General features: G+C 39.8%; 1 protein-coding gene across 5 annotated transcripts in view; it reads left to right on the top strand.

Moving 5' to 3' along the window:
• Nucleotides 1-17,605, top strand: part of LOC121280155 (ERC protein 2) — an 859,042-nt gene that overhangs the window by 518,616 nt on the left and 322,821 nt on the right. For all 5 annotated transcript variants that reach the window (XM_041191852.1, XM_041191854.1, XM_041191850.1 and 2 more), the window contains one exon: nt 12,551-12,711. In XM_041191852.1, coding sequence (XP_041047786.1) covers nt 12,551-12,711 — 161 coding nt within the window. The remainder of the gene's footprint in view (nt 1-12,550; nt 12,712-17,605) is intronic.

Below are 17,605 nucleotides of genomic sequence, written 5' to 3'. Positions count from 1 at the left end.
TGTTCAGGGATAGGGAGGATGGAGACAGAAGCAGGGAAGGCACACCTTCTGCTTCTGGTCCACAAGGAGTCCTAATTTTTTTAAATAATTATTTTTCCGGGCCTTTTCTGATCTGGATTCACTTCACGATAGATTTGGCCTTGTTGACTAGGGCATTTATTGTTGTTATGATTTGAGTTGAGCTCAATGACATAATTATACAATCAGTCCAAATTAACCAACACCTCCACTGGAGAGGGAGCAGGAATGGGGGTGAGGGGGTAGTGGTGGAGAGAGCAGGGTGCTTTCCTTGGTCCCTGCAGTTTAAAATTGCAGATGGTTAACTTGTGGCAGCAGACTTTAGAGGGATGTGCCTTGGTCCATTTTAACCACCCCAATCCCCTCCCCCCCACTCCGATTTCCATGTTGGGGGAAGGAGCTAAAATTCCTTAATTAGTATTTATGACAAAGATGAGTTGCATAGGTTCATGAAAAAGTAGAGTTAATTGCAGATTCTCATCCTTGCATCAGTGCTTCAGGACTTATTGGAGTTGAGGTAGGCTTACTGCTTTCAGAGGCACTACTGCCTCTTCTCCAGGACTATGTGATGACAAGGAACTGTCACATAGATGAGTATCCACTGAGCACTCCTCTGCTAGTCTACATTTGCCACCGGTTTCTTGAGCATAGAATCATGCATGTCCGAGGATTTTGGTTAATTTTCCTACCTGGCCAGAGCGGGGGGGGGCGGGCGGTTGGTGGGTGGGGGGGTGGCTAAAGAATTAAGCAGTGCTACTACTAATATCTCTACAACTCTCAACCCTCCTTTTCAAGTAATATCAAAACAGTTCTTTAAAGTGTCATATCAACACATGAAGCATTTGATCTATCCCATCTGCACAGGCTCTCGCAAAGCTATGTACTCAGTCCCATTTTCTTTCATTCTCTTTTCAAAATAATTATCTAATTCCATTTTAAAAACTGTTATAAATTTAATTTCCAGCAACATTTCTGATAAGGCATTCCATGCCCTAACAAATTCCCTCCATAAAACGAAACAAAAAATCTCTTAATGTTTCCCTTTGTTATTTTGGTGATAATCTTAAATTCTTGCCTTCTCATTACTGACTCCATAACCAGTGAAAATTGTTTTTCCGGATTTACCTTGTCAAAACCTCATAATTTTGAACTTCTCTATCTGATCACATTTTAACCTTCTTATGAAAAGAACCCTAGTTTCTCTGGTTTCTCATCATAATTGAAACCTCTCAACCCATAATATCATCATAGTAAATCTCTTCTATGTCCTTTCCATGGCCTTGATGAATAACTTAAATTAAACCACTCAAAACCTGATGCAACATCCTCACTGTGGACAAACCAATGATATGTAAATGTTTAGCTTTAGTTCTGTGCTTTTATACTCTGTACCCCTTTTGTAAAATTTAGGACCTCGTGCATTTTAACAGCTTTTGTAACTTGTCCTTCAACTTTTAAATGTTTATCTGAACACCTAACACTGTCCTTTATAAGGTGAACTAATTAGTGCTCTTATTCTTCAGAAATCTATCAGTTGAAATTTTTCTGCATTTTTGTTTGATATCTGTCCAATCTGCTAACTTTTGTTTGCCTCCCTGAAGTTGCTTACAGTCTCCTTCACAGTTAAGTTTGCGTGCTATTTTTCTGTCCTCTGTATGGTTTTATATTGTGCCTTCTACTCACAAACTCGGAATGTTTATTTTTGTGCATATAGAGATGAACAGTGGTCCGAATGCTGAACTAAGGAGCACAACTGCTTTCACCCTTTCAGTTTAGAAAATATCCATTAACCATGACTTCTATTTCATTCCTTTAACCACCTTCCTGCTCATGCAACATCTGCTACATTTTCTTCATCAATTTTTCAGTAAAGTACCATGATCTCTGACTGTTGCCTCCCTTTTTAATATTGATGTTGAACCTATTTACTAATGAACTCACTGTGAAGGGCTTTAGGATATCTGAGGACATAAAAAGCTCTTTTTAAGTGCGAATTATTTCTTTCAGTCATCTGCTTAATGTCCAATTTAAATAACTTGTTGACTTTAACTGAATATGAAGCTTTCACTATTCTAAAGATCTTACCTTTGTACTCTTTAAGTCATGTAACTTCTGTACGTTCTGGCAGGTCTCCTGTGTATCTGACAAGGATTCTTTTACAGTATGAATTGACAAACCTGTTAGCTCATTGACATATTTCAGCACTGTCCTCTCTTGCCAAAATCCGATTATGATAATACATTACAGAGGTTACCTATATGTATGGGAGGTAATACTACATCAGACTTTTCTCAGTTTTCCATGTCAGAGATTACCAGTGGCTGCTGCAAAATTGGGTTTTTCACAATTTTCGTTGAGCAGAATGTTACACACTCTGCAGCTGGATTAATGAGCTTCTCACCATCTATACCAGTTAAGCGACTGCTTAACTGCTTGAAAAGGGTTACAGGATCGCTATCATAATTAATAATTTTCCTTTACTGCTAATGAAGTTGTACTCTCAGGAATCATGTTTCAGAAATGTAGGTTTCACTAATTTTGTTAGAGGCTCATAACTTAAAATGATAAGCAAGTGTTTTTACCCATTTTTAAAGTAATGGACAGTCTAGCCCATGATTGATTTAATGTTTTGAAGAAATGAATGATTAATTGCAAACAAAATCTATTTGCTACAATTTTTACAAAGGACATAGAAAAAATCCAAATCTCTTCACATTGTATAGTTGATAATTGGATGCATTGAATTAAATATTCTGAATTGAAGTAAGGTTTTCCCTAATATCATAAATTTTACATCCACTAGAGGGTTGGGGGTAGGGGGATGGGTGGCGGGATGGGTTCAGTACCTACCAGCATCCAGTAATTTTGCACACAGGTGTTGATGATCATTTTACCTCAGGCAAGAGCTCCGTTGTGCAGCTGTTCCATGCATTCTGGCAGCATGACACAATCATAACCAAAGAGTATTTAATATTGCAGTATTTCTTTAAGTGCAGAAGAATCCAGGTGGCTTTCATTGAAAAAAAAATGACAGCTCTAGAGGCACCAAAATTCACTGCTTTTAACATAAAGTTTATACCTTACCTCTGCATTATTGCCATCCAAATGAAGCCATCATCTTTAATCAGTCAATTATCTTGCATAATTTTTCCTTAATTCACCCTGGTTTACTATGGCCATGTTATAAGAGAGACAAAAACTGTGCCATATTATTTGAAGCATTTTCTATAGCTCAGCAGCGGTGCACCCCTTAGTTAAGGTCTGCACTTAGTGCTGCTGACATTGTGCAGAGTGATCAGATTGACGGTACTGTATAATTGTATGGTGTAAAATCCAGCTCCTCACTCTGGCACTCACATGCTGCCAATTCCCTATGTTTTAAAGGGGGATGTTAAACTAAATGATTTCACATAAAGTTAATATTGTTTGTTTAATCTTTGTATGCAGAAAGGAGTAGCTGTGTCTATTTTCCCCCCATTTTTGCAAACCTGGTGGATTGACATATAAACATGACTTTTTGGTAAAAGTAAAATAAAAATTTGCTTGTTACTCGACAGCAGAAAAGCTAAGAGACAGAAGGAACCAAGTTATCTTATTCAAATTGTCATTTGCCTATTTTATAATTGTTAATATCTCTCATAAGCAATTTTCACTTAATATGAAGGCTATGTCAGTACAAGATCAGAAGAATTTGTTTCTGTGTGAGCTTTTCCAGACAATTCTTTATAATGGGGGTGGATTGATAATTCCAGTCACACACTGTTACATAAACAAATGTGCATCACAGAACAGCTTCAGATAATCTCTCTTTACTGACAGGGTTAAAAATGCAGTGCAAATGGGCATTAATGGCTAGCTAAGTTGCAATAAAAGCTCGTAAATTCCTAGAGTAACAGTGCAATGGAATAAAAAAAAACTTGGCGAGTACAGAATCAAGACCAGAGTTTCACATTGAGTAAATGCAACATTTGGCACTCTGCTTAAAAGTATGGGTGCATTTTCTCTGGCATTTATAGGATTATATACTTGAATTATTTAAAATATATACCTGTGATATAGCAAAATAAGTGTCAGCAAACTGAACATAGTTCCCTGTGGAAAGATCATTCCAGCATAAGACTGCTCAAATTCCTCACTATTTCTAGAATCTGATTCCAAAATAGATAAGAATGGAAGTGCCAACACAAATGCAATAGGAAGTAATTTTCTAAGACCCTTAATTGAAGCATTTGTGGCTATTTTTGTTGTCCTTTATCTGACTTTGAATGTCAGCACACAAATCTTAAGTAGAAAAAGTTTTCATTCACCGGACAGTCGTCAGTCATCTTACTTAGTGTATAAATAATAAAACAAGGCCTGGTTTGTTCTGTCCTTAGTCCTTTACTATTTTGTGTGAATATAAGCAAAGTATATGACACATTTGATCTAAACCCACTGGAAAACAACAGATCTTAGTTTTATTTTATTCAGCTATGTCACTTACCTCTCCCTTTCCTCCTTCCTCCACCTCGCTACTCCCCTGGCTTCTTGCCCAGTGTGTTTTTCAGAGAGAATAAATTTGTAAGCCAAGACACTTCTTCTCTGAGTTTAGGGCACAAAGTGCCTTCCCTTCCCCAACTCCACCTGATGGCAGAGCATTCAGTGTCCTTGACCTTTCCATTCTCCCTGACTCCTTGCTTCACTATTCACCTTTCAAAACTTTCTTCAAAGCTTTCCCCCTCCCTAATCCTTCTCCTGTTACTTCTTGCCTCAGTGAAGCATTTTAGGTCACTTGCTATGTCATCTTGAAATTATGATGTCCTGCAAGTTAACCGCCTCAAAATTAACTTGAAATTCCAGACAAAAATGGCTGCTGAAATTTAGTTGTCCTCTACTTAAAATCTTCAACCTGAGAGTTGGATAATGCCTGCAGTATGTACATTATTTAAATGAATTAACTTGTTAAAAGAAGCTGGGTAGCACAGCATCTGAGGCTCTTAAACTGCCAACCACATGTGCGCTGAGGTTTTATTAGCACTGAACTGTACTGTTAAGTCGCCTTTGTGGAAAAAGTGACACAGTATCATTTAATATTTAGAAATCTCTTTCCTGCCCCTCAGTTGAGAATGCTGAATTGGGACCAGAAGCTGTAGTGGATTATTATCTAAATTTCTAATCCATAGATAAGAGGAGAGATGTAAGTGTGGAAAAATGCCAAATTCTTGAGCAGCTTTCTTGCCCAGGCAACTGCCTTATGTAAACACAAGTCAGGTGAATGTTGACATGCTCTTTGACCATATGCACTCTTTTAGCTGAGCCCTATGCACCTTCCAGCATGGTCAAGTCATAGCAACCAGCAGTGGCAAATCTGACTTTTTTGGCCTCCCTATCCCAAGGTAGTAAAGTTAATTTTAGTTTCACAATTGATATCCTGACTGAGACCAACAGACTCCTCACAAAATGAAAATCAGTACCTGGAAGATATACTGAGCAGTACTTTAACCCAGTAGGTGACCGTTGGAGGAAATTTGTGTGCTTTAGTAATAACCCAATGGACTGGATTTTACAGTCTCTGACAAAGCCACTGACCTCCAAGAAAGTTTTCCACAAAACTCTAGTGATTTCTGTAGAGCAGGCTTCTCCTTTCCTGACCTCACTTATCAAGGATCTCCAGGTGTCCAGCAACAATGATGTCATGAAGAGGGTAAGTAGCCAGTCACATCAAAGTAGTCTCACATAAGGCAAACCAGGAGTGAAAAACCACTATTTTTTCACTTATAAATTCTACAGATAACAAAATAAATGATTGAAGTATACATATGGGATTTAGGTAGAAGCTAAAGTATCAAACTTTTTAAAAATATGAAACTTCTTATATTGGAGAAATTTGATAGTCATCAAATATAAAATCACTCCTTAAGTTCAGTGAAGCTGTTTAGCAGTAATTATGAACTTAGTTCCCCAGTTACACTGCATTCAATAAGGTGTAAATTTTTCAAAGATTTTTACAGTGAGACAAAGAGCATAAGAGTGAAAGTTCTCATCAGTTCAATGAGTTCCAATTAATTACGGTGGGGCGCACCCTCTGAAAGCATAGACTCATTGACAGCAACTTCTGGCGTTTTGCGTTTAACTGCGCATGTGTGGACTCCAGAAGTAGCTGTCATTTTCAGGGAGTAAGGACAGCAAACACTGACAGTTTTGCTGTCATTACTCCTGCAAAACCTGGACCAGTATTTTTATAATTGTGTTAAACATGTGATCTGGTTTCCCACGTCCTAGAGCTAAATTATGCTAGCATGAGTTGATTTGAATCCAATAAAGAATTTTAAACACTCTATTATAGGAAACTGATTTTGTTGAACTACAAACCTGATTTAGGTTAACTGTTTTCTATCCATTGGGTTATACATTTTTCTTTTCTTTTTCAATAATTAATGGATTTCTTTTTTTAAAAAAATCAGTTTTTACAGAATAAAGAAAATTTTAAAACAGTCCACTTTTTTAAGAGTTTACAATTTAGGTCAGGAGGTGGCATACTAAAGCTGAATGCCCCCTAGGTGGTGCGTGCTATGTTGCCAGCTGATTCCGATGTGGTCTGTGTGGTGCTCCAGCTTGAGAAAGGCACTGGCGTGGGCGTCCACTTCGAGTGCTGGAAGCAACGGAACTGGTGTAATTGTGACATGGCATAGCCATACCAACTCATGTGCCACCTGTTTCCCAAATTTGGACTACGCAGAGCATTCAGCAAATTTCATTGCCACTCAACAAAGATCAAGCATTCATCTGCAAGGTGGTCCTGCAGCAGCACTGTTTACAGGGCCAGTCAACAAGCTCCAGTTGAGGTGCTTTTGACAGAAGTCTGCTTAGGCTGAGTTTGTGGAATCCTCTGATTTTTGTTTGGAGTTGGTTTTTGAGGGCTGGGGGACAAAGGAATATCTGATCTAGGTTCTGGCATGGGCGGTGGTCCATGGTGACGCTGTCTCTTGGTCTGCAACATGAGTAGGAAATGAAACCAACGATGCAGAGAGGGGAAGCTCAATGATGTGGAGGAGAAGAAGGGCTCTAGTCAGAAGGTCCTACTCACCAAGAGTTTCTTGAGAACACGCCTGGGACCTAAACCTTTGCAGGAGCAGTGTCTGAGGTGACCTGGGTTCAACAAGGAGATAGTCACTACAACTCAACCTGGAGCCTCACAGCAGGACGAGGTGCTGGTGGCCATGAAGGTCACTGTCACCTTCCATCTTTACGTCTCTGGAGAGGAGTGGGAGGCATTGGCAACATTTCATAGTATCCCGTCCATCACAGCATCTTGAAAGTCATGGAGACAAGTCAAAGATGGTTCACGTCTTTTCATTGAGCCAGGGCAAGCAGGATGAGAGGGCATGTGGCTTTGCCAAGATTCTTGACGGTGTAGGATACTGCATGTACCACGCTTTGCAGGCCCCACATGTCAACAGATAAAGGTTTAAGAACCAGAAGGGCTTTCATTCCATAAATGGATGGTTGGTGTCTGTGGCCTTGTTAAGACCATCATTTTGGTGGATGCCGATCATCCTGGCAGCAGCCACATTGGAAGCAGCCTGCACCAATCAGCCCTATCAAAGTTCTTCAGTGCCCCTAGAGGAACCAGAGGGTGGCTGCTCGAGGAGAAGGGCAATCCTTTCTGTACAAGGCTGATCGTCCACTTTCAGCCCATCACATGAACAGTGCGGGGCTATTGGAGCCACAGAGCCACTCAGAACATTGTCAAGAAGGCAGCCAGCTTCCTCAGACAATAGTCCTATTGCCTTAACTGCTTGGGGAGGGGCACTGGGGTACATGTCAGAGTGAGACTTGAGCAGTTTGTGCTGCTCTGCTGTTTTCCACAAATTTAGCATTATGAGAGTGCAGTCATTACCTCCAGGAATTCAGAGTCCATCTCTGGAGGGATGAGGAGAAGGAGTTAGTGGGGAAGAGGCATCCTAGGTCCCTTGTAACCAGAGGAACAGAGATCGGATGAACTTTTGCACTCCAACATGGAACTGTTGCCACAATTACATCCATTGGAGACACCCCATCGCAGCAACCCCTTGGCCAACATCCAACAATAAAAGCCATTATACATTTTATTCTACAACACATCCAATTGTACAAAGAAAAATTAACTATCCCCTTTTGTCTGTGCCTTTAGTGCCGGTTTTGCAAGTGCTTGTTCTTGTGCTACCCAGTGGCTATATCAAAGCTGGTGGATGGCTGCTGGCTTTCAGTGGGATAGGCTGTAGATAGCTTTGCAGCATGCTTTTCCTTGAGTAGTCCTGGTCCCTGGGGGCACAGCTTCAGACTGCCCCACCTCAGCATAGGTGGCAGCAGTCCTGACTGGCTGTCTGAACGGCAAGGGCACAGGCAGAGTGGCAGTGGTGGACCATGAATGTTGTTATCCTGAGAAAGGACAGCAGATTTGTGCACCTTGTTGCCCTTGCCATTCCACTAGACCACACCTCAGCAATCCTAATAACCTGTTGCAGTACGGTTTTTTTGGACTTCTGTGAGAGTCTGCATGTCTCTTTGAGCACTGCAATCTTTAGCCACAAAGCAGCAGTCTGAGGCTGAATGGCAACAAACTGGGCTTGCATGCATCTCATGATCTCTGCATGAACTGCCACTGCAGCATTGTGGAAGCTGTGATAGCAACCACCAAACCATAAGACCATAAGATGTAGGCTATTCGGCCCATCGAGTCTGCTCCACCATTCAATTAGGTCATGGCTGATCTAATAATTCTCAACTCCACTTTCCTGCCTTTTCCTCATAACCTTTGATTCCCTTACTGATTAAAAACCTGTACATTTCAGCCTTGAATATACTTGATGACCCAGCCTCTACAACCCTCTGCGGTAAAGAATTCCACAAATTCACTACCCTCTGAGAGAAGAAATTCCTCCTCATCTTTGTCTTGAATGGGCTTACTCTGAAATTATGCTTTCTGGTCCTAGAATCTCCATAAGGGAAAAGCAACCTCTCAGCATCTACCCTGTCAAGCCTCCTAAGAATCTTATATGTTTCAATAAGGTTGCCTGTCATTCTTCTAAACTCCAATGAGTACAGGCCCAACCTACTCAACCTCTCCTCATAAGAAAATCCCCCCATACCCAGGATCAACCTAGTGAACCTTCTCTGGACTGCCTCCAATGCCAGTACATCCTTCCTTAGATAAGGGGACCAAAACTGTTCACAGTATTCTAGTTGTGGTCTAACTAGTGCCTTGTATAATTTTAGCAGGACTTTCCTATTTTTATACTCCATTCCCTTTGAAATAAAGGCCAACATTCCATTTGCCTTACCTGTTACCTGCTGAACTTGTATGCTAGCTTTTTGGGATTCATGCATGAGGACCCCCAATCCCTCTGTGCTGCAGCTTTCATTTAAATAATATTTAGCTCTTCTATTCTTCCTGCCAAAGTACATAACCTTACATTTTCCCACATTATATTCCATCTGCTAAGTTTTTGCCCACTCACTTAACCCATCTATATCCCTCTGTAGACTCTTTCTGTCATCCTCACCACTTGCCTTCGTACTTATTTTCGTGTCATCCACAAACTTGGTGATAGTGCATTCATTTTCTTCATTCAAGTCATTAGTATATATTGTAAATAATTGTGGCCCCAGCACTGATCCCTGTGGCACACTACTGGTTACAGGTTGCCATTCTGAAAATGCCCCACTTATCCCAACTCTGCCTTCTATTAGTTAGCCAATTCTCTATCCATGCTAATATAGTACTCCCAACACCATGAGCTCTTATCTTATTGCCTTATGTGCGGTACCTTATTGAATGCCTTTTGGAAATCCAAATATATTACATCTACTGGTTCCCCTTTATCTATCCTGCATGTTACCTCCTGAAAGAATGCTAATAAATTTCAGGCAAGATTTCCCCTTCATGAACAGTCAATCATAGTTAGTTCTGTTAGCGCAGCCATGGGGTTGACCTCTAGTTTCACACTGGAAAGGATGGGCTTCACGCTCTCCTCCATGTTCCTTGACCATGACAGGCTATCTAACGGACTTGCCATCTTGTGCCTGCTCATCGGCATTCTTGTGTATGCTGCTTCATCAAGGTCCTCATTTGAGTCCCCTGTAGCAGAACTTGTCTTTAACCTCATTCTCTGGTGAACTGATACACAAACTATTTTTTCCCCTGCTCTGGTTCACTTATATCCATTGACACAAAACATCGGATCCCAACTCCATACTTGCTCTAAGCCTCTCTCAGTGCCAGTATCTGAGCTGATGGCCAAGAGTGTCAGACCAATTGCTGTTACTACCTCATTTCTGGCATGGGGTTGTTCTCTTTCCTCCTCCTGGGTCTGCTGTGGCTGGCCAGGCAGCAGTCATTGGGTATTTAAAAGTATAAGGGGAGGGTTGGGGCAAGTGAGGAGGCTGGAGAGAAAAGCACAAGTCCCATTGTCATACCATCTGCACCTTCACTTTTTTCCAAATCTCAGACTGAGGAGAAAGCTGGGAAGGCAGTAATTTACTGTCATCCTCAATGGTCCCAGTGACACAGGATATCTCCCTGGCCACTTCTTTGGTTCTCCCTGCAGTTATGGGCCAACTTGCCCTGCGAAAAAGGTCAGAATGGCAGTGATTGTATGGCACTTTGTTTAGGTGATGTGCCTGCCATAGTCAAATAGCTAGGGTTATGTGTCGGCTCGCATCAATGGATGGTGTGGATGAGGTGGAGTTTGTGAATGTTAGGTGTGAGTCCTGAGTGCTAGTAAGTATTGATGGGGGTTAATGACCATGCATGTGAGGCCATTAAATTTTTTCCGGCGCTGCTGAATACCCTGTCACTTTGAGTGCACTTCTGAGACTAGTGCCTCTCCAGCATGGATCCCTGCATCCTCGAACCCTCTCCTTCGCCTTCATTTTTTTTCACCTTCGATCTTCAACATTCTATTTTTTTCAGCCTTCTTCTCCAGCGTAGCTTCCCTTTAAGAAGGACAGACTGCCTTTAAGCACTGGTGGCTAGTTAAAACACAGGTTAGCCTCACACTCTCTTAGACCTCCCCCGCCATCCGCTGCCAAACACACACTACATAATCCAGACAATTTGCTGATCCCTATTGTGATCAAAGCACAGATTTTCCAGAGATCCGGGTCATTTCTCTCCTAACCCCTTGATAGCTGCGCCAAAGTGACGCAAAAGGTGGATAAAATCCAATATCCCAGGCTCCTGTTTATCTTGATGTTGTTGGGCCAGTCTGCCAAACACCAGACTAAGAAAGTAAAAACTACTCGCTCAATGCTTTATCAGCTATTTTTATAAATTAGAGGATAAATTATACTATATTAAATCACTTAACTTATGTGAATTTAATTTCCTTCAAAATGTGCAATTAGCCAATACCAACTGCATTCTTGTCTTGGGTTCAGTGGGCGAAATTCCCAAGAACAGAAAATGGGATGCGCATGCTAGAGATGAAAAGTTATAGAGATAATACCAAGGGTGCTAAAAACAAACCTATATAACATAATGATGTGTAATTGTTGCCCTTTTGCAAGAGCATATATTATATGTCACTATTATATGGATATGGCTCATGTTTGCACAAGCATTCTTTTTCTTGATATACCAACCTATATTTTCCAATCAGCATTATTTTAATGTCATAGTAACTACTTATTTTAAATGGTTCACCATCAGTGTCAATGCTGATCAGAAAATCTAGGCTATTTTGCTTTTAATTCAAGAAAATGGGAGACTACTATAATGCTACAATGAAGATATTGATAGTATTATTGTACAAAGGCACATTTCTCCCTCCCCAATCACCACAGGTCTGGAATTTATGCCAGTATGAGCATGGAATAAAAACCTAGTCGATCCACGTGAGCTATGACCCTCTTTATTCAGTTGTTGATTTTTCTATTGATTTGGGACACAGTGCAACCTATTTATGATCTAATTAGAAGATTCTGATCTGGAAAGTTCTGAATAGGATTTAATCAATCAATACTAGTTTATCTCCGTCACATGTCAGGTATCAAATATTCAAATTTTATGCCATATGTTTCTAAAAACAAATGCAAGAGAGCTGGCCTTGTCTCACTGTTCTAAGCAATGCATGCTGATTACACCTGTGGCCTTAAAGGGGTACAGCAAACTGCACATAGATTGCTCATTAAATCATATAATTCTCCTTTACTTATAAAACATCATATCCTCTGACCCAATATTAGTTCAAAAGGAGACCTGCCAACAGTCAATGACCTGATTGCTATTCTTGGATCATTGCCTCAATTCTTTATGAATTTGCAATCTTCTCAATGTCTAAAATTCAAATATAGATGAGTTTAAATGAAAAGATTGGGTCATTTGAACATGGTTAAATAACTTCAGTTATCTGCCAACAAGCTTTGGTATGCTCCACTGTTGTTAGACACCGTCAGAAATTTCAGATAAGCAAATGTCACAACATCATTGCTTTTGATATAGATCACAGAACTATTTCTAGCTTGTGAATTTAAGATGTTATTTGAAGTCTTACTGTGCTTCTGCTTACAGTTAGAAGAATTAATGGCCACTCTAGAGAAGACTAGACAGGAACTGGATTCCACCAAGGTCAGGTTGACCTCAACACAGCAATCTCTTGCTGAGAGGGAGGCACACCTTGCGAATCTACGGATAGAGCGGAGAAAACAACTAGAAGAGGTGCTAGAGATGAAGTAAGTACTAACTGAAAAAATTGTTTGCTTTAATTGCTTTAATTCTTTATAGATTTCATGTAAATGGAATGAAAGATGCTTACAAAATAAGAATAGTGCTCTTTTGAACATAAATTGACGATAATTTTTCAAGTTGTGATATTTTTCAGTTTTATTTTACGAGGAATTCATAGTATCACTAGAAGTGTAAGATCATGGTCGTCCTTGTCACTAAGATCAAGACTATCTGGTCAGCTGCCTCCGCTGCTTCCCTTCTATCTCCTAGCCCATTGGATCAAACTTCCCTGAAAGTTCCCCTCTACCCTGGTCCTGCACTTGTATCTTTATCCAGTTTTTCTCCTGTATTTCCTCATGCCATATCTGGTTTCTTCTTGTGCATGAAACCCACATCCTGCTCTCTCGATTCTATTCCCATCAAACCATTGACCACCCAACCTCCGATCCTGGCTTCATGTTAGTTGATATTGTTAATGGTTCCTTCTCTTCTGGTCATGCGCCTCTCCACTTAAAATCTTCTGTCATCACCTCTCATCAAAAAAAACCCCATGACCTTGCAAACTACCACCCATCTCCAACCTCTTTTCAATCAAAAGTCCTTAAATGTGCTGCCGTCTTCCAAATATATGGCCATCTTTCCTGGAACTCCATGTTTTAATCTCTCCTATCAAATTTCATCCTTTGTTACATTACTGAAATGGCCTTTATAAAAGTCATAAATCATCACATGTGACTGTGACAAAGGTAAAGTATCTTTCCTTATCTGTCTCCTTTGTCAATCTTGATCGCACCATCCTCCTCCAAAAGCTCCCCTGCAGCTGAGTGGGACTGCCCTTGCCTGTTTTCATTCTTATCTCTCTAAGAATCATGTACAATGATTTCTCTTTCCATTCTTAAACCGTTGCCTTTGGTGAGCCCAGGGATCTACTTTTGACCGCCTTCCTATTTCTCATTTACATGCTGCCCCTTGGTGACATCATCCAAAAAAATAGAAGTTTGGTTTTGCATATCTGGTGACAATTACATCCAACACTAATTTACCACCACCTCCCTTGCCCCTTCCGTTGACCCTAATTTGTCACATTACTTGTCCAACAAGAAGTTCTGGGTGAGCAGAAATTTCCTCCAACTAAATATTGAGAAGACTGAAGCAATTTCCTTGGTCCCAGACTCTGCTCCTCTGTTGCTTAAACCCTCATCTGTGCCTTGGTTACTTCTGAACTTGGTATTCCAATGCGTTCCTGGATGGCCTCCCATTTCCACCCTCCATAAATTTGAACTCATCCAAGACTCTGCCCCAACTCTCTCCAATTCCCATTCACCCATTACCACTGTAGTCACTACATTGGCTCATAGTCTGGCAACGTCTCCATTTTAAAACTCTCAACCTTGTTTTCAAATCCTTCCATGGCATTGCCCCTCTTAACCTCTAATCTCCTCCATCCATATAACTCTTTGAGATCTCTGAGCTCCTCCACTTGCAGCCCCTTGCACATCCACCACTGGTGGCTGTGTCTTTAGCTGCTTCGAATTCCCTGCTTTGACCTCTCCTCCTTTAGTTCCACCACCTAAGTTTCTTCAAACCTACCTCTTTGATCAAGCTTTTTCTCATCTGTCTAATGTTGTCTTCTATGTATCAGTATCAAATTTTATTTAGTTAACACTCCGGTGAAGTGTCTTGGGATGTTTCACTACATCAGTACTGTTATATAACTGAATGTTGTTTATTCTATTTATTGTTTTTACATTGGTTAGAATGCTTTCATTATTATGCCCATTATAGTGCTGGTGTTGTTAATTTTGCACCTTATGGAGTTGTGGCAGAAAGAGCCCTGTGGAACAACATATTCACACTTACTGCAAAGTGCGTGAGTCAGTTGTTGGGTTTGGCTCAATTTAGTAGATAGCTTTCTTAGTTGATGTTGGAGTTACAACTTAAATGCTTATGCCACTATTCTATTTGGGTTAAGAGTAAACCAGTGTAGCCATGAATGATTAGAGACAGCCCTACTGACTTAAGTTCAATGATAAAGCACTTCTACCAAGGTCAAATGTGCGTTAAAATTCTTATTGTGATTTATCTTAAGCAATATTACCTTCAGCGATTGCCATCATTGCAAAGATTTTCTTCATGAGTGTTCTCTAACAAAATTAAATGAGTTGTCATTGTAGTTGTATTGGTCAAAATGACATTCTTTGATGAGATTACATGAATAGTCAGTTGCTATACGAAGCTTGAACATGTTGTCAACATCAGTTGTTGTCAACCAGCCAGTTTTTCATAGATTGGGATTATAAGATTTGTCATCATATTGTCATCATATTGGGTAATTTTCAAATTATTTGGTTGTGAAAGGAATGGAACAGACTAGCAAATTCTCTCTTTTCAAACCTGAACAGGCTCAGTGAAAGTGTGGAACAAGTAAGATTTTTAAGTCACAAAAGCTTCTTAAAATTGATCTGTTAGCTGATTAAAAGGTTTGTGGAATGAGTTACATTTCACTGTTTTATTATTGAGGCCTTATAATTTGTAAAATAAAGCTTTGAGTCAGAGCAAACTATATTCAATGGCTGGGTAAGGTTGTTGAGAAATCCCAGCTAAGGATCAGTGCAAATGAAATTAATTTGCAAATATTAGTTTCAACTATTAACACATTGAGGCTTCAGTAAGTATCAATATTTATTGCTCTTGTAAAAAAGCACAAAAACTTAAAATACATGCTTTAATGTCAAAACCATATTGCATTTTTGCCTCAGATACATGCTCCTCTTCTCAATTAGCAAATGTTCGTTCATCTGCAAGTACAGGTGGAAATGGTCAGACTTCTTTAATATTAAGAAGACTTTACAGTAAATTCATAAAGTGTCCATAAAGTCTAATGGACTGAGCATTTTCTTTTACTCTGGCTTCATATCCTACTTGGTTTTAGCATATTCCAGGTCAGAGTGTGAGATTGAGGTAAAATCACAAAAGTGACAACGTAATTGCATCTCGAGTTAGTCTTAATAAAGGTACCAATAATGTGTTAAAAAGAACGTCTTATTAAAATCTGTATTTTTTTATTTACCTGATTTTAAATTCATGTTTTTATTTGCCCGTCATCTTCCTGTTCTGGTCATTGAAGCACACTGACAGATGCTGAAATGATGCATCTTGAAAGCTGTATTTTGAAGAGGCAACAGGGAACTCTGATACACACTCGTTCCAGCTCATTATTCAACCTAGGGTTTCATTTTTGTACTGTATTATCATCACCTTAGAGCACTCTGACTATCAGCATAGAAAACAGATAATGCTACACTAACTGAATTCCAGCTCAGTTTAGTACTTTTCCAAAATATCCCTGGGTAGTACTAAGCAATCTCTGTGTATTTTCCTGTAAACTATCAAAAACTATGAACATAGCTTGTAAAAAGAAATACTTGCAATTAGACTATTTTGTGGTATAAAAAAATGTTGTCTGGTTTTTAGCTGGTTCATTTATAAGGCCATATGTAGCCCTATTGCTCTCAAGTTTGAAGTGCTTACATTAGCTATGAGTGGCCTGATCCAGACTGAAGTATGCATTTGTTCTTTTATTCTTTTTTCATGGGATGTGAGGATCAGTCGCAAGGCCAGCATTTGTTGCCCATCTGTAATTGTCCTTGAACTGAGTGGCTTGCTAGACCATTTCAGAGGGCAGTTTAGACTGTCACTTGTAGGCCAGACCAGGTAAGAATAGCAGATTTCCTTCCCTAAAGGGCATCAATGAACCAGATGTATTTATACGACAATCGATGATAGTTTCATGGTCGTCATTACTGAGATCAGCTTTCAATTCCAGATTTCTTTATTAATTGAATTTAACTTACACCATCTGCCATGATTTGCATCCATGTCCCCAGAGCATCAGCCTGGGCCTCTCTCTGGATTACTAGTCCAGTGGCAGTACCTCTATGCCACCATCACATCACATTCTATTGTTTCTGTGCAAAGAAAATTTTCAGTAGAATTTTCCTGTTCACTGGGCTATTTGTGAGCAATGCTTCAGTCTACGTTGGAGTTAAAATTTGCTGGAATGTTTGACTTTGGCACAGCCCAGATTCTTGAAACTTTCTGTTTCAGCCAGTGCTTGTACTCGATTCACAGACAAATCCTGTTCAGTTGCTATGTTTTCAACAACTGTCAGGTGCTAATATTTTGTACTGGCCTGCAGGCAAGTTGATGGACATGGTGAATGTTAGTCCTGACTTGACCCACCAGGTGGTGTACTTCAGAAGTGACTTCCTCCCCTAAATGGATTTTCTCTCCTTCCTCATATAATAAAGCCAAAACTATTAAAATGTTCCTTCTAAAGAACTGCTAAGTATGAGACTGTGATTTGAACTTGGTTTATTTAACACTGTAGCCGCCTAGCTATAAGACTCATTACTTTCACTGAGACTGAAAATGGATGAAACCATGAGGAGACAGACAGAAATCAGTTGTAGCCAGCTGGTTTGTAGGGGGTCAAGAAGTAAAGAAAACCCATGAACACTAACACAGTGGAGGTCAGTTGTACTAAATGATACATATTTTGAAAAACAGCACTTATGAATTTAGCATCTTTATAAGTACGGCTGAGCAATACAGCTACAGCTAACATTTTACTTATTATTTCGGATAATATTTGGAATATGCAAGTTTTGTACAATAAATTAACTACTGTGACACCTACAAAGAATTTTGAATAGTTGTCCTGTGCACATGGGAAGTAAAGTCCAAAAATATTGCACTGATTCACTTTGGATGTCATTGTGATGTCGCTGAAATATCAATTTAAATTTGAGTAATTCCTGAAACCTGTTTACCATGGTACATGTCATGTTACAAAATCAGCTTGTGGCTGAATGTTTTGAAGATAGATTTGCATAATAA

The sequence above is a fragment of the Carcharodon carcharias genome, chromosome 7 (assembly GCF_017639515.1).
Source record: "Carcharodon carcharias isolate sCarCar2 chromosome 7, sCarCar2.pri, whole genome shotgun sequence".
Lineage (NCBI taxonomy): Eukaryota > Metazoa > Chordata > Chondrichthyes > Lamniformes > Lamnidae > Carcharodon > Carcharodon carcharias.
The sequence above is the reverse complement of the archived record's forward strand: the minus strand, read 5'-3'. Positions and strand labels throughout refer to the sequence as shown.